General features: G+C 45.9%; 1 protein-coding gene across 3 annotated transcripts in view; it reads left to right on the top strand.

Annotated features, from left to right (window-relative positions):
• UHRF1 (ubiquitin like with PHD and ring finger domains 1) overlaps positions 1-23,136 on the top strand; it is a 41,663-nt gene that overhangs the window by 5,788 nt on the left and 12,739 nt on the right. For all 3 annotated transcript variants that reach the window (XM_059697087.1, XM_059697088.1, XM_059697086.1), the window contains exons 3-11: positions 8,049-8,327; positions 9,033-9,403; positions 12,345-12,560; positions 19,630-19,730; positions 19,832-20,018; positions 20,468-20,591; positions 20,687-20,794; positions 21,072-21,176; positions 21,963-22,069. In XM_059697087.1, the coding sequence (XP_059553070.1) occupies positions 8,049-8,327; positions 9,033-9,403; positions 12,345-12,560; positions 19,630-19,730; positions 19,832-20,018; positions 20,468-20,591; positions 20,687-20,794; positions 21,072-21,176; positions 21,963-22,069 (1,598 nt within the window). The remainder of the gene's footprint in view (positions 1-8,048; positions 8,328-9,032; positions 9,404-12,344; positions 12,561-19,629; positions 19,731-19,831; positions 20,019-20,467; positions 20,592-20,686; positions 20,795-21,071; positions 21,177-21,962; positions 22,070-23,136) is intronic.

Raw genomic sequence — 23,136 nt, 5'->3', positions numbered from 1 at the left:
GGTTGCTCTGCGGAGGCCTGGAGGCTGAGATGGGAAGATGGGCGGTGGGGTAAGCTGCATCCCCTGGAAGAGGGGCAGAGCAGTTTCTCACTTCCTGCCTCTGCAAGTTCCCTTTTCTCCAGCTCTGGGTCCTTCTTGGTACCAGGCTCAGGCCACCCTCATTAAGACCCTGCAGTCTGGTTTATGTCCTCTGCACCTCTCACCCAAATTGCCGCCACATGCCAAACCCGGTGACATTTATTTCCTGCTCTCTTGTGTTTTGGGGCAGCACACGGCACCCTGAAAAGTATCCCCCAAAAGTCACGAAGGGCAGAAAGTGAACAGAAGCAATAGGCATGGAGAGCTTTTTTATTTTCTTATTTTTATTTTTTGTATTTTATTGATTTTAGAGAGAGGGGAAGGGAGAGGGGTAGAGAGATAGAAACATGGATGAGAGAAACGTTGACCGGCTGCCGCTTGTGCACCCCTATTGGGGATCGAGCCTGAAACCCGGGCATGTGCCCTGATCAGCAATTGAACCTGGTGACCTCTTGGTTCATGGGTTGATGTTCAACCACTGAGCTACCCTGGCCAGGCAACATGGTGAGTTTTTTTTTTTTAAGAGCATCTCCTTTAATTTTTTAAATTTATTTTTTTAATCCTCACCTGAGAATATTTTCCATTGATTTTTAGAGAGAGTGGAAGAGAGAAAGACAGAAATATCGATGTGAGAGACACACATTGATTGGTTGCCATCTGCACTCACCCCGACCAGGGCCGGGGAGGAGCCTGCCACTGAGGTACATGCCCTTGACGGGAATCGAAATGGGACCCGTTGGTCCGCAGGCTGACGCTCTATACACTGAGCCAAACAGGCTAAGACATGGTGAGCTTTTTTTCTTTTTTTTAAATATATCTTTATTGATTTCAGAGAGGAAGGGAGAAGGGAGAGAGAAAGAGAGAAACATCAATGATGAGAGAGAATCATTGATTGACTGTCTCCTGCACAGCCCCTACTGGGGATCAAGCCCACAACCCAGGCATGTGCCCTTGACCGGAATCGAACTGGGACCCGTTGGTCCGCAGGCTGACGCTCTATACACTGAGCCAAACAGGCTAAGACATGGTGAGCTTTTTTTCTTTTTTTTAAATATATCTTTATTGATTTCAGAGAGGAAGGGAGAAGGGAGAGAGAAAGAGAGAAACATCAATGATGAGAGAGAATCATTGATTGACTGTCTCCTGCACAGCCCCTACTGGGGATCAAGCCCACAACCCGGGCATGTGCCCTAACCGGAATTGAACCTGGGACCCTTCAGTCTGCAGGCCAATGCTCTATCCACTGAGCCAAACCAGCCAGGACCGTGGTGAGATTTTAATACAAGTTTCCAAAAGGAACCAGGTGCTTACTTGTTAAATTGTATATGTGTTTATTTAGATTTACATGATGCCCATGGCATAAAATTCCAAATGTCCAGGAAGCATACTTGGTTTAAAAGAGAGAAAGAGAGACATAATTTAAATATTGTAGGCAGTTGGCCCTGGCCAGGTAGCTTGGTTGGTTAGAGTGTTGTCCTGAGGCGCCACGGTTGTGGGTTTGAGACCCAGTCAGGACACATACAAGAACCAACCAATGAGTGCATAAATAAGTGGAACAACAAGTTGATGTTGCTCTCTTTCTCCCCCTCCCTCCCTCCCCCCTTCCTTTCTCTCTCAAATCAATTAAAAAAAATACTGTATACAGTTTTGCTGTCAGACCTGAATCTGCAGTACAGGGTTATGTGCCTCCAAACACATATAGTCAGTCTTCCATATCTGCAGGTTTTGTTTTGTATCCACAGATTTGACCAACCACAGATAAAAACTATTCAGGAGGGGAAATCCCAGAAAGTGTCAAAAAGCAAAACTTGAATTTGCTGCATGCCAAGCACTATGCTGAATTCACGCAATTGAAGGGATGTGTGAGGTGCCCTGCTCTAGGTGCTGTGCTGTAGCCTATATGCATGTATAGGTTCTGTGCAAATACTACACCCTTTTATATAAGGGACTTGGGCATCTAACCATTTGGGTGTCCCTGGGGGTCATGCAAATGTAGGTTATTATGTGCAAGTATGCTATCTATATATATAAAAGGCAAATATGCTAAGTGTCCCTCCGATAGTCCGGCCAGTCGCTACGATGCACACTGACCACTGGGGTCAGACGTGCAATGCAGCAGCTGCTGTGACATGCGCTGGTCATTTACAAAGAAATGGCACTGTGGACCTGGCGCTGACAAAGCAACACTCAGCTTCCCCCAAGTGGGACACAGGCCCTGCCACCACCCTGGAGCAACAGCCCACCAACTCGCAGCCAACGCTGCTGAGACCCCATGGCGCAAAATGCGGCCCTCAGCCCAGCCCGGCCCGGAAGTGGTCGCTGTGGGCGCCAGGTAATGACGTCACATAGCAACGCCTGGCTTCCTCTCCCTAGTGACTAGCCTCCTTGCAGTTTCTTCAGCCCAGGAACATGACTTGCTTTATACTTTAAACATTTTATACTTTAACCAAATGTCTGTGAAGCGCTTTCCTGTGCCTCATCTCATTTGATCCTCCCAGAAGTCCCGGAATAGGTAGATAGGAGACTCAGTGGAATCCTGTTTTCTTTTCATTAGCTGGAAAATGGAGATTTAGAAAGTTTAGAAACTTGACCTGACTGAAAAGAAGTAAGAAATGGTGGACCTTGAAAATGATTCCAGGTTTTTTTACTGCTCAGAATATAGTCAAACACTGCTGCAGTTAAATATTTCACCCTTTGTTCTCCCTGTGTGATCTATAATGATAATCTGCTTCGTGTTGATCTTTGCTGTGTTGCTGACAGTTACCTGAAAGAGAAGTTGAGGTGCTTCACTGGGCTGGAAAAAGTTTAGCTAAATCAGAAAGCAGGTCTAATTAAGAAAGTTTATTTTATATATATACATATATATATACATATATATATGAAAGACTAAGTTGACTTGACCATGCACGATACATATAAAGCTCTCTGCACCAATCACACGCTTGTGTTTTGATCTGTCATTGTTGATTGTGAATTTGGTTGACATTTCTATTGTAGAGAAAGGGTGAATAGCGATATTAAAATAATATTTCTTCTAATTAGTTTCCTTTCAGTGTGCACGAGTCCACGCACTAGGACACTAGTTTTCTTTAAGGGACTTGAGCATTTCACGATTTGGGTGTCCTTGGGGGTTCAGGACCCACTGCCCCACAGTTATCTAGGTATAACTGCATATTTTACTACAGGCAATTTAAGGGGTTGTCAGTGGAAATTTTGGTTATTCAAGATTTTAACTTCAGGTTTAATTTTTTTTTTTTATTGTCTAAAGTTTTACATAAGTCTTCTTTTCTCCCAATTGACTGCCCCCTCAGGTTTAATTTTAACATTAGAACCGCTAACGAAAGGTGGTGCTCACTTGTCATTCAGTTTTTATAGCTTTTTAAAATTTTTTATAAACATCAGATTTTTATTTCTTACAGCTCTGGAGGCTGGAAGTCCAAGATCAAGGTGCCAGCAGATTTGGTGTCTGGCGGGAAAAGCTATAGCTTTTATTAATGCCGTTAGCCTTGGTTGGAATTTTAGGATCTCGATAACGAACCCAAACCTTAGACTGTTTGGTCACCTCATGCGGACATGTTAGCATGAGGTAGGCCTGGGCCCAGCCTCTCTCTCTGTGGTTTCTGAATGTTTCTGCACAGCTTTGGAGAAGCCGGTGGGGGTAGACAATAGGGGCACACAATACACCTCCTCACTGTAGCAAACAGTTGTGCAAGCTGCTTCCTGCTGACTGCAGGACCCTTCTGGAAAGTTCTAGGTTGTGAATCGTGTCCTGCAGGCAGAGCTTCATGCCAGCCTGGCCCAGCTCGAGTGCCCCCTTTCCTGCCCACGTCCTGCCCTGTTTGTGCGTCTGTCTGCGCCCTTGTGCGGGCAGGCAGGTCGCCTCCTCCAGGAAGCTCAGGCCCTGAGCAAGTCAGTGGGCTTCTGTCAGTCTGGCTTCCTGACCTGTCATGGAGGTGAGGGGCCAGGTCAGGCCCAGCGTGGGGCTCACCCTGTGGGAGGTGTTGTCAGTAGAAAAATGCCATGAGAGAGGAGTGGTGTGAGTGCTGAAGCCAAACCAGGATTCCCCCTGCCTCCGTGTCTGCGTGACCCTTTCCACCCCTCCTCTGCACCCCCAGTGGCCATTCTGGTGCATTCTGCCTCCTCTCTTACCTCAGCCTCCCAGCTTGGCCTCTCTTCTCTCCAGCTCGGCCTCTGTCCGGGGCCTCTGTCCGGTGTTCCTTGTGAAACAAGTCTGATCACGTGCTCCCTTCTGGCTCGGCCCTACCACAGCCTCTGTCGCCCAGGCAGCTAGGTTTACTTCCCGTCCTCTGAAGTCGTTCTCTTTTCCCTTGATGTGTGTGTGTGAGACACATCCACTTTTGCTGTGTTTCACTGTCACATGCAGCTGTGTGATACTCTTTTGCATGTATAAGCCATAGTTTTGCTTGCAAATAATGCCTGTGAATATGCCAGGTAGGAACATTGGTGTCTGTGTCCTCAAGCACATGTGAGGGTCTCTCTAGCTTACTGGTTCTCATTGAGGGCAACTGCCCCTGGAGACACTGGGCCTTGTCTGGGGACATTTGTGGCTATCAGGACTGGGGGTGCTCAGGCATTAGGTGTGGGTGGAGGCCAGGGATGCTGCTCAGTGCTCAGAAGTGCCCAGGATGGCCCCTCCCCACAGAATGACCAGGCGAATGAGGGATGTCTGCCTAACCCTGGAGGTGCTGGGCCCTAGGTACGAATGTCTTGTTTATCCTTTTTAAGGCCATTTGGCTTGCCCTCTGCTGGTTTCCTGTCACAGTTACACTTGGGGTATTTGTCCTTCATCTTTTTTAAAATTAATAAACTTTATTTCTGAGAGCAATCTTAGCTTCTCAGCAAAATGATGAGGCAGGTTCAGAGATTTCCTGTGTACTCACAGCCTACTGTCAGCATTGGGCACCGGATGGTGCATTTGTTATAAGCCATGTACCTAGATCGGCATGTCATAGTCACCCAGAGTCCGTAGGCTACCTTAGGGTTCACTCTTGGTGTCATAAATTCCATGGGGGTGGAAACTACAGAGTAGTTTCACTGCCTTAAAAATACTCTGTGCTATACCTATTTATCCTCCCTCCACTTTCTGGCGGCCACGGATTCTTTCACTGTCTCCATAGTTTTGCCTTTTCCAGAATTTCATATACAGATGCCCTTAGACTTGTGATGTGTTGTTATATGGATTGTTGAAATATTCTAAGTAAAAAACATATTTAGCCCTGGCCAGTTGCTCAGTGGTTGGCACGTTGGCCTGAGGACCTAAGAGTCACGAGTTCCATTCCTGGTCAAGGGCACTTGACTTGGTTGTAGGTTTCCCTCCCTCCCTCCCTCCCTCCCTCCCTCCCTCCCTCCCTCCCTCCCTCCCTTCCTTCCTCCCTCCCTCTCCCCCTCTTCCCTCTCTTGCCCTCCTACTCTCTCTAAAAGTCAATGGAAAAAATATCTTAGGTGAGGATTAAAAACAAAACAGGAGATATTTAGTACATCTAACCTACCGAACATCACAGTTTAACCCAGCCCGATGTGAACTGAACACTTACATTCGCCTCCCGTTGGGCAAAATCCTCTTGATGCAGCTGCCCAGCACCACACGCGTGTATTAGACTGCGTATCGCCAGCCTGGGACAAGACCCAAATTCAAAATTCGAAGTATCACTACTACTGAATGCGTATTGCACCATCGAAAAGTCGAAATAATCGCAAATTGAACCATCATAAATCAAGGACCATCTGTGGATGGGATTATATATATGTAGCCTTCTTTTCTTTTTTTAAAATATATTTTACTGATTTTTTACAGAGAGGAGGGGAGAGGGATAGAGAGTTAGAAACATCGATGAGAGAGAAACATCGATCAGTTGCCTCTTGCACGCCCCCCACCGGGGATGTGCCCACAACCAAGGTACCTGCCCCTGACCGGAATCGAACCCGGGACCCTTGAGTCCGCAGGTCGACGCTCTATCCGCTGAGCCAAACTGGTTAGGGCCTTTTTCTTTTTTTAAAAAATATATTTTTATCGATTTCAGAGAGGAAGGGAGAGGGAGAGAGATAGAAACATCAATGATGAGGGAGAATCATTGATCGGCTGCCTCCTGCACGCTCCCTAATAGGAATTGAGCCAGCAACCCAGGCATGTACCATTGACCAGAATCGAACCCGGGACCCTTTAGCCTGCAGGCTGATGCTCTATCCACTGAGCAAAACCATCTAGGGCCTTTTTTTTAAGGAAAAAAAAGCAGCTTGATTGAGATTGAACTCATAACATACAATTCTTTAAAATACGCAATTCAGTATTCTCTCTATATATAGATTTGCAACTGTCATCACAGTAAATTTTAGGACATTTTCATCCAAAGGAAACTACACCTTTTAATGATCACTGCCTTATTCCCCATCTTTCTCCCCTAGCCCCTGGCAACCATTACCCACTTCCTGTCTGTGGGTTTGCCTGTTCTGGACATTTCACATAGATGAAGGCACATACTGTGTGGCCTTTTGTGTCTGGCTTCTCACTGAGCATCATGTATTCAAGGTCCATTCACGTTGTAGCGAGTGTCAGTGCTTCACTCCTTTTCATGGCTGAATAATATTCCATTGTGTGAATGGGTAAACATTGTGACACCTAGGGGGATTTCAGAGGGGCCCTGGCAGCCTCTGCAGCTGTAGGCAAGTGATGGTGTGTCCAGATGCATTTTTTGGGGGGAGGGGTCATCATCCCTCAAATTCTCAGGTTTGTGATGAAGAAAGAGTAACAACCACTGGACTGAAGGATGACCTTGGACCCTGGAACTTGCCTCCACTGTGACCCCTGATGCTGTTTGCATATTAATTGCAACAAGCCCTTTGAAACATCAGCTTTTGGTAAAAATTTGGAAGGAGGGAAGTGTATGTTTTCCTCTCTTTTCCCTTTTCTTTAGGGCACCGCTTCTGAACCAGGTTGTTCTGCCCCAAGGGGACAGTGGAAGTTTGGAGACATCTGTGGTTGGCATGACTGGGGGAGCTCCTGGCATTGTGGGTGGGGGCCAGGTGTGCTGCTCAGCACCTTGCAGTGCTCAGGATGGCCTCCACAGAGAACGATCCAGCCCGTGTCACACAGACTGGCCTTAGGGGCATCTGGATAGAACAAGGTGCCCTTGCTGGTCCTGTTGGGTGTTGGCGGAGTGCTGCGGGATAGTTCCTAATAAAAGGTAACTCCTTGGCCTTTTGTGCCATCGGGATGCCACTCAGAAGACAAACTTCACACCCAGGGGTGTAGATTGCTGAGCTATGCTGGCCACAGTGTCCTGTTAGCAGGTGTCAGTGTGGGTGGAATTAGCATCAAGGAGTTAATAGGGGTGGAGGTAACGGATCTGAGAAGTTGCCCTGTGTGGGTAAGACCTGAGCTAGAGCTTTACAGAGGAGACTTGTGGATGTTGGGGTGCCTGTCTCCTTGGACTCCCATACGCTGGGTCTCCTTCCTGGCCACTGCTGACATTGGGGCCAGGTCATTGTCTGTGGAGGGCCATCCTGGGGAATGTGGAAGGTGTTGCAGTATTTCTGGCCCTATGCACTCCATCGTGACAACCATAGATGTCCCCAAACATTGTGTGCCAGTGGCACCTGCAGGCCGGATTGCCCTCAACTGAGAATGACAATGTGTGTTTATTGTAACAAAAGTTGCAAAGCACGTTAACACATGAAGTACTAAGGAAACCTCCCCTGACATCTGATGTGTGTCTACAGCACAGCAGGATTGTGCTGTGCTCATGGGCACACTTACCTAATGACACCAGGAGTCCTCATTTGAGAGGGTCTGGGGAAGGGGTATCTGTGCATGCCCAGGAGGGAACAGGTTTTATTGTCCATAATCTGAGGGCAGATCCCCTCCTTAGCTCACAGCATGTGCCTGTGCCTGGCACCCAGAAGACACTCTAAATACAGGCGGGTAAGTGATCTCTGTCTTGGTGTCTCTGCAGATGGAGGATGGCCACACCCTCTTTGACTATGATGTTCGCCTGAATGACACCATCCAGCTCCTGGTTCGGCAGAACCTCATGCCTCCTCCCCCCAGTAGCAGCAGCAGCAACAACCAGGAGAGAGACTCTGAGCTTTCTGACACGGATTCTGGCTACTGCCTGGGCCAGAGCGAGTCGGACAAGTCCTCGACTAGCGGTGAGGTGGCTGCGGAGGCGGACAGGAATTCAGGCTTATCTGATGAGGCAGTGTGTGATGAGACGGAGCTGGGCCTGTACAAGGTGAGGCTCCTGCAGAAGGTTTGGGGTCTGGCCGATCTCTGCACCCCTAAGGATCATTCCTCATGCTCCACTGACTTTGGCTTCCCCACCACCGAGCCATGAGCTCATGAGGGCGGGCCATCTCCCCTCCATCCCTGTGGCTGGGCACCCACAGTCCTGTCGTGAAAACCTGAAGTTTCTTTGGCAGAAGCATGTGCTACTCCAAATTTCTTCCTGATCCCTGAAACAGAATCCTGGGTCTGGCCTACAGGTGTCTGCTCTGGCCTCTGTAGTGGCTGTAAAATTTCTGAATTCTCTGCCACCCTCTAAGATCATGAAATTTCATATAATGATCTGGATTCTCAGCTTTTCTTGAGAAATGAGTTCTGGCCTCCCTAGGCTGATTCTGCTTTCAGGGACATTGGCAAAATCTTGGGACATCTCTGGATGCCATGACTGGGGATACTGCCGACATCAAGTTTCCCCGGTCATGGGGGACAGATTCTCAACACCCAACAGTGGCCAGGATGGTCCCTCACAGAGGGATCCCTATGACCACACACAGTGCTGCACTCGAGAAACCCGAGTCCAGGCTTTTGGATTTGCATCCCAGGCCTGAAACAGCCAGTGCCAAGGATCAAAACAGGCCTGAGATATGATGAGCGAGTGTTGCTGATCAGATTTCCTTCCCTGGGTTGGATAAGAGAGTTTCCCTTTACCTTGCAGGTCAATGAGTACGTTGATGCTCGGGACATGGATGTGGGAAGTTGGTTTGAGGCGAAGGTTGTCAGGGTGACAAAGAAGCCACCACCCCAGGACACGCCTAGTGGCTCCACCTCGTCCCAGGACACGCCTTGTAGCTCCGCCTCATCCCAGGACACGCCTTGTAGCTCCGCCTCATCCCAGGACACGCCTTGTAGCTCCGCCTCATCCCAGGACACGCCTTGTAGCTCCGCCTCATCCAAGGACACGCCTTGTAGCTCCGCCTCGTCCCAGGACGCACCCTGTAGCTCCGCCTCGTCCCAGGACGCACCCTGTAGCTCCACCTCCACATTGGAAGAAGACGACGACGTCATTTATCACGTGACATATGATGAGTGAGTGTCATTCCAGGGAGGTGGTGGGCCTGAGCTGTTGGTCCTGTGTATATAGAACCTGGAGTTTGGTACAGCCTTGGGGATGATGGTCAGGATTCGAGGCTCCCACCCTCATGCTCCCAAACAACACAGGAGGCCGCACCTAGAGGACTAGTGTCACAGGGGCCCAAAGCTAGGCCGACCCCTCCTCAGGTCTCCTAGGAGAGCTCTGCTCTGACTTTCCAGTCAGACCCCCCTTCCCCATTTCCTGTTCTATTTTATTCATACCTCGTATCATTGTAGCACATGAAACCATCTTACGTGTTTTGCCCTCTCCCTCACCGGAATGGGTATTTATTGAGCACTTACTGTGTGTCAGGCCCTGTGCTGGCCACAGGGAATTCTTGTCTGTTAACCCAGAGGCTGTCTTAGTAGGCTTGGGCTCCATAACAACATACCACATGCTGGGCGGCTTAAACAGCAGACATTTATTTTCTCACAGTTTTGGAGGTGGGAAGTCCAAGGTCGAAGTATTGGTAGGGTTGCTTCCTTCTTGGCTGTCTTCTCACTGTGTTCTCACGTGGAAAGAGAGAGAGCTCTGGTGTCTCCTTCTCTTACAAGGACACCAACCCCATCAGATTAGGGACCCAACGGTATGACCTCATTTAACCTCAGTGATCTCCCGAAAGGCCCCATCTCCAAGTGCTAGTCACATTGCGGGAGGGATGCAATTCAGTCCACAACAGGGCAAGCGTGCCTGCCTATAGGAAGCTCACATTCCAAAGGGCACAAGAGCTCCCTTGGGTTCTCTGCTGGGCCCCTACTGCCTGTCCCAGTTTCTGGCACATACTAAGCTTTATTAGCTCCATAAAAATTACTGAAGTAATTGAATAGTGAATCACAGTAGACACAAGATTCCCATCCACTTAGGTTAGAGGATGCAAACCAAGCCTGAGGGCCAAACCTGGCCCACCCCTTGTATTTGTAAATGAAGCTGTATTGAAACACATCAACGCCCATTTGTGTTTGCCTATTGCCTGTGAATGCTTTCTTAGTGATAGCAGCACAATTGAATATTCATGATAGAGACCTTCTAGCTCACAAAGCCAGAAATACAGTAAACCCTCGATTTAATGGACTTCGGATTTAACAGACAAAATTTCTAGTCTGTGAGTCATATGTGAACATTAACACCCTGATGCCCAGCTGGTGTGGTTCAGTGGTTGAGTGTCGGCCATGAACCAGGAGGTCATGGTTCAATTTCCCATTCAGGCCACATGCCTGGGTTGCAGGCTTGATCCCCAGCGGGTGGCAAGCAGGAGACTGCAGATCAAAGATTCTCTCTCATCATTGATGTTTCTATCTCTCCCACTCCCTTCCTCTCTGAAATCAATAAAAATATATTTTAAAAAAACACAAAAGAATTATTTGGAGATGTTTAAATGAAGCATCTCTAGAGTACGAATTTTAAAAAAATTTAACACCCTGTTAATTTTGAAATGCTTTTAACCAAGTGTTGTTTATAATTAAATTACAGGTTATTTTTGTTATTAATTCACTTATTTTAAACAGATTTTAGTGATTAAGAAATGTAGCAAAAAACACTGTAGTAATTTTGCCAATATAAATAATATATATCTATAGCTATAGTCTACATATTTAAATCCAAGTGTCATCACTTCTAAACAATGTTCGGCAAATGATTAGCACGTGATCACACTTCATGGCACTTGGTATTAGTGGTGTTGTCGAGTGGTGTGACTTTCTACAGCAGTTTTCACGCGTGCTGGCTGATGTGCTAAGCCACACCCCCCCCCCCCACGTGTGCATTTGATTACTCAAAGTGACTAATGAATGCACACATTTACTAGATCAATTCAGTATAAATTTAAAATTACAGTAATATAGAAAACTTTTCTGTGAAATTAAACTTTTCATACATAATTTTAATTACACATATATGTCTGCATAAGTCAAAATAGGTAAACTAATTTGTCAATTTTTTAACGTACACACTCGGAAAACACTCTGTTATATAACGGGCTTTCAGCTTTAATGGACACCCCCTCGCTCAGATTAGTCTGTTATATCGAGGTTTTACTGTATTTACTATCTGGCCCTTTACAGGAAAAGTTTGGCAACCCTTGCCTTCAGTGGTTTACTAGTGAAAATAATGAGCGCCAGGCGATATAGCTACTCATAATAGATTTGGAGTTGTCCCCTCACAGGTGAGGTTTAAATTTGTTTCGGATAGAATTTGTTTCTTTCAGGCCAGTTATTTTACGCCTTCTATGAGGGTTTGCTGGAATATTTCTGTATATCCAGCATAATGACTTCCTATTGTATCCTAATAGCCAATGCATTATCTTTATATAAATGAATTAATGCATGTCCCTCTGCAAAAATCATTTTCAGAGTGCGGAAAAAGTTAGTTTACAGTTCCAGAGGCCAAAATCAAGGTGTCAGCCAGGCCATGATTTTCCCGAAACCTGTAGGAGAGAATCCTTCTTTGCCTCTTCCAGCTTCTGATGGTGGCCGGCAATCCTCGGCTTGTGACTATATTATTCTAGTCTGTCTCCCCCTTCATGTGCCATTCTGTGTCTGACTTGTTCCGTCTTAGAAGGACACCGGTTATAATGGATTAAGGCAGTGTGACTTCATCTTAACTTGATTACATCTGCAAAGACCCTATTTCCAAATTAGGTGCCATTCCCAAGTGCCAAGGGTTAGACCTCCAGCATATCTTTTTGGGGGACACAAGGTCAATCCATAGCACCTTCTGTAATTGAAACCTGTCTTCTGCACCTGTGTATTTTCGACACCTGCAGAGGGGAATTTACTTGCTTCTGTGATGAGATAACCCACACCTCTGTTGTGTGTGGCCTTCTCCTTGCTTCTATCTTCTTGGAGGGAAAGTGGTGTGGTGTTGCCCTGGGATCTGAGTGTGGGGTTTTCCTCCCAGTTACCCGGAATACGGTGTGGTCCAGATGAGTTCCCAGAACGTCCGGGCCCGAGCCCGAGAAATCATCAGATGGCAGGAGCTGAAGGAGGGCCAGGAGGTCATGCTCAACTACAACCCCGACAGCCCGAAGGAACGGGGCTTCTGGTACGATGCAGTGATCACGCGGAAGAACCAGACCCGGACATCGCGGGAGCTGTATGCTAACGTCAGGCTCGGGTGAGTGGCTATCCAGCCAGCACGCTGTGGGCAAGGCCCTCAGCCTCCACCTGTCCTCCCCTCTGGGGCTCCGCTCCACTTCCTGCTGGTCTACTGGTGATCTTTCTGAGACTGACCCTTCATTGCCTCTGCTCGGAAACTGTCTCTGAGCCTCAGGTGGAAATGCTGGCCTTCCTTGTTCTCTTTTATTTGTTGTTTTAGATTTGGCAAATAGGTAAGAACATAAAATGCATCCAAGTCAGAAGGTACTGCCCTGGTTGGTGTTTCTCAGAGGTTAGAGCGTCAGCCTGTGCACCAAAGGGTCTCGGATTTGAATCCCTGTCAAGGGCACATACCTGGATTGCGGGTTTGCTCTTCACCCCCTGTCAGGGCGCATGTGGGATGGTCTCTCATATCGATGTTTCTATCTCTCTTTCCTCCTCCCCTCCCTCCCTTCCACTCTCTGGAAAGCAATGGAAAAAAATATCCTCAGGGAGGATTACAAAAAAACAACACCTTTCTGGAGATAATGACTGTTCCCGTGAACTTCCAGGGACATTCTGTGCACAAACAAGCATAAACATATGCAAACACACCAACCCACATAATGGTGTGCCCCATATCCAGGGTCAGCAAACTGCAGGCCAGAGCTGGCCCTTCGCCTGTTTTGGCAAATAAAGTTTTATTGGCACACAGCCACACCCATCTGTTTGCTGATTATCTGTGGCTTCTTTTGTGCTGGAAGTGCACATTGAGTAGTTGGGAAAGAGACTGAAAACATGTACTGTTTGATTTTTTGCAGAAAATATTTGCCAGGCTCTGTTCTACTTTGCGTTTCTGTATGTGTGTTAAAACAATATATATAGAAAACTTACTATCCTAATCATTTTTTAAAATAAGTTTTTATTGATTTTAAGGGGGGGGAGGAGAGAGAAACATCCATGTGATAGGATGCCTTCTGCATGCCCCCTTCCGGGGATGGAGCCTGAAACCCGGGCATGTGCCCTGATCGGGAATTGAAACCAGCGACCTTGTGGTGCTCAACCAGTTGAACCACACCGGTGTTTTTTTGTTGTTAATCTTTACCTGAGGATATTTTTTCCATTTATTTTTTTTTAGAATGAAAGGGAGGGGGAGAGACAGAGGCACACATCAGTGTGAGAGAGACACATCAATTGGTTGCCTTCCGATGAGCTCTGGCCAGGCAGGAGTGGAGGGGTGGGAATGGGGATTGAGCCCACAGCCAAGGTATATGCCTTTGACTGGAAACGCACCTGCGACCCTTCAGTCTGTGGGGCGATGCCCTAACCATTGAGCAACCAGCCAGGGCCATCCTAACCATTTTTAAGTGTACAGTTTAGGGACATTAAGAACATTCACATTGTTGTGTGACCATCAACACTTGCCCATTTCCAGAGCTTTTTCATCATCCCAAACGGAAACTATTTTCATTAAACACTAATTCCCCACCTCCCTCCCCCAGCCTAATACCTACCATCTTCTTTCTGTCCTTCCTCCAGGGACCTCATGAATGGAATCATATAGCATTTGTCTTTTTGCGTCTTTCTGGCTTATTTCACTCAGCATAATGTCTTCAAGTCTTATCCATGTAGTAGCTTGTGTCAGACCTTCCTCTTGGTGACTGGATAATATTTCATTGTATATAGTGACTATAGACACATATCTGGACAACAGTGTCCCAAACACATATTGGTGCAAAGATTCTGGAGCAGGGCCATTCCTGGTCCATTTGTGGCCTACTGAGGAGGCCAGTGGGCTGGAGTGGAGGGAGGGAGGGAGCGAGGAGTGGAGACTGGAACCCTCCATGTGTTTGGATGTTCAGGGTATGGCCAGGAGTGGTACAAACTGGTGTTTAGTCTCTATTGCTGGCAGTCATTGGGGCATTTTGAGCCTGGGAGCCACATGCTTTGACCTACAATTGAGAACCATCACCCTAGCAGCCGAGCAGGGAATGGACTGCAGGGGGCAGCATGGCAGCCAGGACACCAGGGAGGAGGCTGCAGTGATGTTATTGTGAAAAAATAATCAGCTTTTTGTTTCACTGCTATTCTCTATTGTTTTCTTGTTTCCAATTTCATTGATTTCCTCTCGTCCTTTTACTTTTCCTTGGATTGATTTTGCTCTTCTTTTTCTAGTGTCTTGAGGTAGCAACTTAGACTAGTGATCTGAGAAATTTCTTTTCTAATATAAGCATTTTAGTGCTATAAATTCCCCTCTAAGCAGTGCCTTAACTGCTTCCCACACATTCTGTTATGTTATATTTTTCTTTTTGTTCAGTTCTCTATTTTTAAAAAATATATACTTTTATTAATTTCAGAGAGGAAGGAAGAGATAGAAACATCAATGATGAGAGAGAATCATTGGTCGGCTACCTCCTGCACATCCCCCAACTGGGGATTGAGCCCACAACCTGGGCATGTGCCCTGACTGAGAATCGAACCATGACCTCCTGGTTCAGAGGTCAACCACTGAGCCACACCGCTTGGGCTCTATTTCTTTTATTTCCTTTGAGACTTCCTCTTTGACTCCTGGCTTACTTAGAAGTAAGGTGTTTAATTAACAAATATTTAGAGATTTTTGCATTGTCTTTCTGTTATCTTTATATATGAAATCCTAAGTGACCATCCCACTGTCTGACAGTCTGACCGGTAGCTATGACGTGCACTGACCACCAGGAAGCAGACGCTCCAATGCACAGGCATGGAAACATGGAACAGACTGATGAATCTCAGAAGGGAGGGGGGAGGGCGGGAAGAGATTAACCAAAGATCTTCTATGCATACTAGATTCGTGCCCCAGTGGGGTCCCTCGGCCTGGCCTGTGGGGATTAGGCCGAAATCGGCTCTCCGACATCCCCGGAGGGGTCCCGGATTGCAAGAGGGTGCAGGCCAGGCCAAGGGACCCCACCAGTGCACGAGTTCTCTCATTAATTTATAGTTTGATTTTATTATGTCTGAAGAACATACTCTGTGTGATTTCAGTTCTTATAAATTTCTTGAGGTTCTGTGTTGGTGAATAATCCGTGGTTATTGAAAAAAAAAAGTATTTCTGTCATTGGGTAGAATGATCTAATATCAGTTAGATTGTATTGGTTGAATTTGTTGTTCACTTCTTCTAATTCTTTCTGATTTTCTGTCTAGTACTTCGACTGACCCTCATCAACTGATAGAAGTCCTCAGCTATAATTGTGGATTTGTCTAGTTCTCCTTTGAGCTTCATACTTAAGAGACTGTTGTTTGGTGTATACACATTTAGGATAGTTATCTCTTCCTGGTTAGTTGATCTTTTTATCATTATGTAGTGCCCCTCTTTGTCTCTAGTAATTTTCTTTGCTCTGAAGTCTACTTTATCTAAGGTATGTGTATGTATTGAATACACCTGCTTTTTTAAAAAAGTTACTGTTTGCATGGTGTATCTTTTTACCCTTTTACTTTCCATCTATATAGTTGAGTTTGAAGTGATTTTCTTGTAAACAGCATATAATTGGGTACTTGGTTTTGTTAATCCTCACTCAAGGATATTTTTTTCCATTTTATTTTATTTTTTTAAAGAGAGCTGAAGGGAGGAAAGGATGGGGAGAGAGAGAGAGAAACATGAATGTGAGAGAGACACATGCCTCCTGCACGTGTCCTGACCAGGGCCAGGGATCGAACCTACAGCACAGGTACATGTTCTTGACTGGGAATTGAACCCATGACCCTTGGATTCGAGAGCCGATGCTCTAACGACTTAGCAACACCAGCCATGGCTAATTGGGTTACTTTTTAATGCTATTTGCCAGTCTTTGCCTTTTATTTTTTAAAAAATATGTTTTTATTGATTTCAGAGACGAAGGGAGAAGGAGAGATAGAAACATCAATGATGACAGAGGGGCTGCCTCCTGCACGGCCCACACTGGGGATCGAGCCCGCAATCTGGGCATGTGCCCTTGACCAGTCCGCAGGCCAACACTCTATCCACTGAGCCATGGCAGCCAGGGCAGTCTTTGCCTTTTAATTGGGATTTTTAGACCATTTACATTTAAGGAAATTATTGATATGTTAGGGGTTAAGTCTGTCAATTTATTACTTGTTTTCTTTCTTTTTTTCTGTTTCTTGTTTCTCTTTTTCTGTCCTTAGATGTTTTTTTAGGATTCTTTGTTGATTTATTGTAGTCTTTGGAGTATGTAGCTTTGTACATAGTTTTCTTAGTGGTTTTTCTGAATTTTACCATATAAACATGTGACATCTTGGTGTGTCTCCCCCCCCTTGGGCCCCCTCCCCCAACACCTCTTGCTCCCCCAGACTGGTGTCAATTTTGTCATTTGAGTGAAGCATGAAAATCTTCCTTTTAGGTCCCTCTATTATCATTTATTATCTTGTGTATTGGATGGTGTTATGATTTTTTTTATATATTTTTAATTTTTTGGTGTTATGATTTTTAAAAATAGATATTTTCATTGATTTCAGAGAGGAAAGGAGAGGGAGGGAGAGAGAGAGAAACATCAATGATGAGAGAGAATCATTGATTGGTTGCCTCCTGTATGCCCCCTACCAGGGATTGAGCCCACAACCTGGACATGTGCCCTGACCAGTAATCAAACCATGACCTCCTGGTTTACAGGTTGATGCTCAACCAATGAACCACGCTGGTTAGGCATGATTTTTAGTTTAGTCACCACATATGATTTTGGAAAATCCTGAGGAGGATAATCTATTGTATGTACCCAGAGTTCTGCTGTTTTTTTGTTTTTTTTTTCCTTCCTTTTTGCTCTAAGATTCTTTCCTTTATAACTTACTATTTGAAGAACTCCCTTTAATTTTTCTGTGAGAGTGGGTCTATTAGCGAGTTGTTTTGATTTTCCTTTATCTGAGAAGGCTACCACCCCATCCTATTGGCATAACTCCCTCGAATCCAATCATTTCATCTGTAAATATTTTAGAATGTAGTTCTTAAAAATTATTCTTGAAGAAATCCAGTTATAAAGCTATTATTACAACCTAAAATTGCTCTTGAAGAAATCTAGCTATAATGCTATTGTTACAACCTAATAATAATTTTTGAGTAACACAGATCTATTGTTCAACCTTCCAATTATCTTAATTTTTTAAAATATATTTTTATTGATTTCAGAGAGGAAGGGAGGGGGAGAGAGAAATAGAAACATCAATGATGACAGAGAATCATTGATTGGCTGCCTCCTGCATGCCCTCTACTGGGGACCGAGCCCGCAACCCTGGCGTGTGCCCTTAACCGGAATCGAACCCAGGACCCTTCAGTCCGCAGGCTGACACTGTCCACTGAGCCAGACCGGCTAGGGCTCACTTGTTTGTTTGTTTTTTAAACGTTTCTTTGATTAGAATCTAACTAATGTGTACAGATTTCAGTTAGATCGATATGTATGTTTTAAATCTTTTATCTTTAGGCTTTCTGTCTTTCCCTTTTTTCCACTTTTCCTTCACAATTCATTTGAGGAAACCTGGTGGTCTGTCCCAGAGAACTTCTGCAGCCTGGATGTTGTCATTTCCTGTGAACTGGCAGGTAGATCTGGGCCTGTCCTGTCTAGTTCCAGCCATGGGCCACGAGCTGCCGAGCACTTGGAGTGCGGCCCGTGCACACTGAGATGTGCCCTGAGTATGCAGCACTGGCTGTATTTTGAAAAAAGCTATTAATCTGTACTTTCTGTTGAATTTGGCTGTGAACCAAATACTGCTCTAAAAAATAAAGTCTATATAAAAAAAGGCTATTAATAATTCTTTACTATTCATTACATACTGAAATAATCTTTTGTGTACATTGGGTTACATAAAACATATTCACATGAATTTCATCTGTTCTTAACTTTTTGAACGTAGTTCTTAGGAAATGTGGAATTACCCATGTGGCACCTGTTCGTGGCTTGTGGTCATTTCTGTGGGACATTGTGGATGTTTAGTGGAACCTTGGTTCTTGATCTTAATTGGTTCTTGAAGGCTATTTGAGAAGAAATTTTTCAAAAACTGAATCATTTTTCCCCATTAAAAGTAATGTAAATGGAATGAATCCATTCCAGACCCCAAATGCTTCTGTTTTAACCTTTCTTATATACAGCACATGTCTACTGCACTGTTTCATCCATAAAGACTTAAATTTATCAAAGCACCCCCCACTAGCCTTAAACGAATTTTTCATATATTGCTGCCTCTGAAATGCAATCACTGGTTAACTGCTTATTAGTTATCCAATCAACAACAGTTTTTCTACCTATTCAATTGCCTGTGATTGTTGTTTTGTGAGCACTTTCACACCCTTAGCAACATTAGCACTCTTGCTGGTTTCTTTATGTTTTAAAATTGTGCTAATCATTGATTTCACCAGCAACAAAAGCATTTTCTCCTTTGTTCCCTGAGAGATGCTTTTTGTCATGCTGAGGTATCAACATGGAAGGGTTGTCAGATTGAAAACTGAAGTTTTGGTCCAGACAGCCACATCCAAGAAACAGGTTTGACTGTCTATGGCAGTGGTTCTCAACCTTCTGGCCCTTTAAATACAGTTCCTCATGTTGTGACCCAACCATAAAATTATTTTTCGTTGCTACTTCATAACTGTAATGTTGCTACTGTTATGAATCGTAATGTAAATATCTGATATGCAGGATGGTCTTAGGCGACCCCTGGGAAAGGGTTGTTCGACTGCCAAAGGGGTCGCGACCCACAGGTTGAGAATGGCTGGTCTATGGGGTCATTTTAACTTAGAGGAGCTTTTGTATTTTGATGACAGCAAATTGATTAGACTTTACCTTGGTGATTCTTGCACGATGGGCCCTGTTCAGTCAGCCTCCCCTTGCCCGAAGGTTAGAACTTACTCTCACTGCATCACGTAGTGAAACTGTTTTATACTCTGCTTTCTTTTATCTTATGTTTGATTTAGTAGGACTTGAATTGGCAATGCAGTAGTTACATGAATGCACTAGGGCCCTGAGGAGACTCTTACTCGGTGTCATTAGAGAGGTGCTCATATGCTCTGAGAATGTGCTGGGTGGCCAAGTCCTCTTGGAGGTGCCTTAGCAGGGCTGGCCAGCTGGAATGTTCTAACGGCTTGTCTCTCACAGGAGTGGTTCTCTCAGCAACTGTCGGATCATGTTTGTGGATGAAGTTTTCAAGATTGAGCGTCCGGGCGAGGGGGCCCCCATGGTTGAAAACCCAGTGAAAAGTGAGTTCTGATTCTGCCCTCTGTCTCCCGCCTTGGGGGTGGGGTGGGCCTCCTGTTTCTCTGGCTGGCCCAGCCAAGCTGACCCCAGCCGCTGTGTCCAGGGAAGAACAAGCCCTTCTGCGATAAATGCAAGGATAACCCGAGCAAGCCCTGCCATGAGTGCTCCTGCAGCCTGTGTGGGAGCAAGCAGGATCCTGACAAGCAGCTCATGTGTGATGATTGCGACCACGCCTTTCACTTGTACTGCCTCAACCCGCCTCTCAGCAGTGTTCCCACGGAGACCGAGTGGTGAGTGGATGCCACGAATGCTCCAGTGGCGGGCTTGGGCCGTGGTGCTCAGCTATCCAGGTTAGGGGGCCGGCGGGTGCCAATAAATAACACGCATGTTGCCTGTCACCTGGTGAACCCATGAGGGGCAGTGAGAGAAGTCGGGTGTGAAATTCCCAGCAGGAGAGGGACAAGAGTCTGTTCAGTAGAATGTCCTGTGAGGATGGCAAGGCTCTCGCTCTGCACTTTCCACGACGGTTGACCCTCCACAGATGGCCCCTGACCACTTCAGCTGTGGCATGTATGACCGAGGAACTGGATTTCTTGTTTAATTTTAATGAATTTAAATGCAGAAGATTTCCCATTTCGGACAGCTCAGGAGGTTGGGAGCTGGAAGGAGCCAGCTATGTGTGCAGGGCCAGTAGGAGTGGGGCGGGCTAAGGACAGGGGTGATGTCCCTGTTGTCACAGGTTCTGCCCTAAATGTCGAAATGACGCCAGCGAGGTGGTGTTGGCAGGGGAGAAGCTGAAGGAGAGTAAGAAGAAGTCGAAAATGGCATCGGCCACATCGTCCTCACAGCGGGACTGGGGCAAGGTGAGGTGGCCCCCTTGCTCTGTACGCCCCCGGCAGCTCTGCCCACCCTCTCCTGCTCGCTCACACTGTCTTCCATCTCTTTCTGGACTGGACAGGGCATGGCGTGCGTGGGGCGCACCAAGGAGTGCACCATCGTTCCATCCAACCACTACGGACCCATCCCAGGGATCCCCGTGGGCACCATGTGGAGGTTCAGAGTCCAGGTACGCGTAAACATCTGGAGTTTGGCCTCAGGCACTGATCTTCCAGAAGCCCCTTCGCCGGAGAGGGCCACCCTTCGAGCAGGGGGCATGGCCAGAATTCAAGCCAGCTCCTCCTGTGCTGTGGCCCAGCTTCAGGGGCGAGGTTCTCATAACAGGCGTGATGCACTCGGAGGGAAAGCCAGGCCCCTGGCTCTGAAAGCAGCAGCAGGAGGGTGAGGGGAGCGTTTCTAAGCAGCCAGTCCAGATGGTGCCATTTGTTTCTCGGTGGTTTTCACAGGTCAGTGAGTCGGGGGTCCATCGGCCGCACGTGGCGGGCATCCATGGCCGGAGCAATGATGGGGCGTACTCCCTGGTCCTGTCTGGGGGGTATGAGGACGATGTGGTGAGTGGGGGTGGTTTTATTTACTTTTTAAATGTAAAATACACATAAGATGTGCCATATTAACACTTTGTAAGTGTACACATCTCAGTGGAATTTAAATACATTCACATTGATGTGTAACCATCACCAGCATTTATCTCTAGAACTCTCTCATCTTCCCAAACTGAAACTCTGTCCCCATTAAACAATAATTTCCAATCCCTCTCTCCCAGTCCCTGGCTCCCACCATCTCCTTTCTGTCTCGATGAATCTGACTCCTCTAGGGACTGCCTATGAGTGAAATCACACTGTATTTGTCCTTTTGTGACTGGGTTATTTCATGGAGCATAATGTCCTGAAGGTTTATCCATGTTGAGCATATTGCAGAATTTCCTTCCCTTTTTAAGGCTGAATAATATTCCATTGTCTGAATGGATCATATTGTGTGTGTCCATCAATGGATACTTGGGTTGCTCCCACCTCTTGGATATTGTGAATAACGCTGCTGTGAACGTGCGTGTACGGGTATCTCTGAAATGCCCTTTCAATTCTTTTGGGTAAGAGACAGACCCAGAAGTGGCATTGCTGGGTCACATTTCATTTTTTGAGGGACTTCCATAGCATTTTCCACAGCAGCTGCCCCATTTCCCATTCCCACCAGCAGTGCACAGGGTTCCAATTTCTCCACATCCTCATCATTGCTGGTTATTTTCTGTTTGACAGTTGACATTCTAGCGGGTGTTGTGGGTTTATTTTTAGTGGAGTCTTTCCTCTGTGGAGGGTTCAACTTGCCCTTCCCTGTTGCAGGACAATGGGGAGTCTTTCACGTATACTGGTAGCGGTGGTCGAGATCTTTCCGGCAACAAGCGGACTGCAGAACAGTCCTGTGATCAGAAACTCACCAACACCAACAGGTTCGCAGAAACAAGGTTTTCTTATTTTTTCACCAACTCACTTCTGCTGCGTCCTCTGGCGGCTACCCTGGGAAGGGGGTTGGTTCTGTTTTAGGGTGTCATGTCCAGGAAGTTAGATTCCTTTTAAGAGTGTGGTAGAACATGTGGATGCTGAAAATCCACATCTTTCTATCTCTGTCTGCTAAAGACTTGTGAGTCATTCAATGCATTAGAGCAAGCATGTCAAACTCGCGGCCCACGGGCCACATGTGGCCCACCACGGATATTTTTGTGGCCCAGCCAATATAACGGAATGCAAGAAACATTTTAATAAAAATTTCACAATGTAATTTTTACAATATCCTATTATACATAATTATTAATAACGAACTACAATGTTTGCTAATGACTGATTAATCGTGTTACATTCATTTCCCTTACACGCCTTACGTGCAGGCGCACCATTTCTCTCCACTAATACTAGCAGCGAATATTTTAGTAGCTGATTGCCATGTCAGTCTTGGACTGACTTGTTTGGTGTGCGCAACAAGAAATATTTCACTTTCCGAGAACAAGAGAAATAGGTTTATTTGTGTTACGCTTATTAATTTGTGCAGTTATTCAGTGTCTGGTAAGTTAATGTTCAAGCAAAAATATTAATTTTTATTAGAATGTTCTGTTTTATGTTAATGATTACTCATTTATTTCAGCCCTTTGTATTCAGCATATCTCTATTGAAATAAACCTACGTTTCTATGAAAGTTGAAGCTTTTGTTTTTTGCGGCCCACATAAACTTACACTTGTTTATTTGGTCCCTGTTAGCCTTTGAGTTTGACATGCTTGCCTTAGAGTGAATTTTTCCCTGAAGAGGCCAGATAATCTTTTGGCTTTTTGAACTGCATGATCTCTGTTGCAGCCAGTCAACTCTGCCATCATAGCACAAAAGCAGCTGCAAAACTTACATAAGTAAACACGCATGGCTGTGTTCCAATAAAACTTGCTTTGAAAAAACAATCAGTGGGCTGAAGTTTGCTGACCCCTCATTTGTAGGATAGGGAAAGGTATTTGTTGTTGTTGTTAATCCTCA

Source organism: Myotis daubentonii, chromosome 5 (assembly GCF_963259705.1).
Source record: "Myotis daubentonii chromosome 5, mMyoDau2.1, whole genome shotgun sequence".
NCBI lineage: Eukaryota > Metazoa > Chordata > Mammalia > Chiroptera > Vespertilionidae > Myotis > Myotis daubentonii.
The sequence above is the reverse complement of the archived record's forward strand: the minus strand, read 5'-3'. Positions and strand labels throughout refer to the sequence as shown.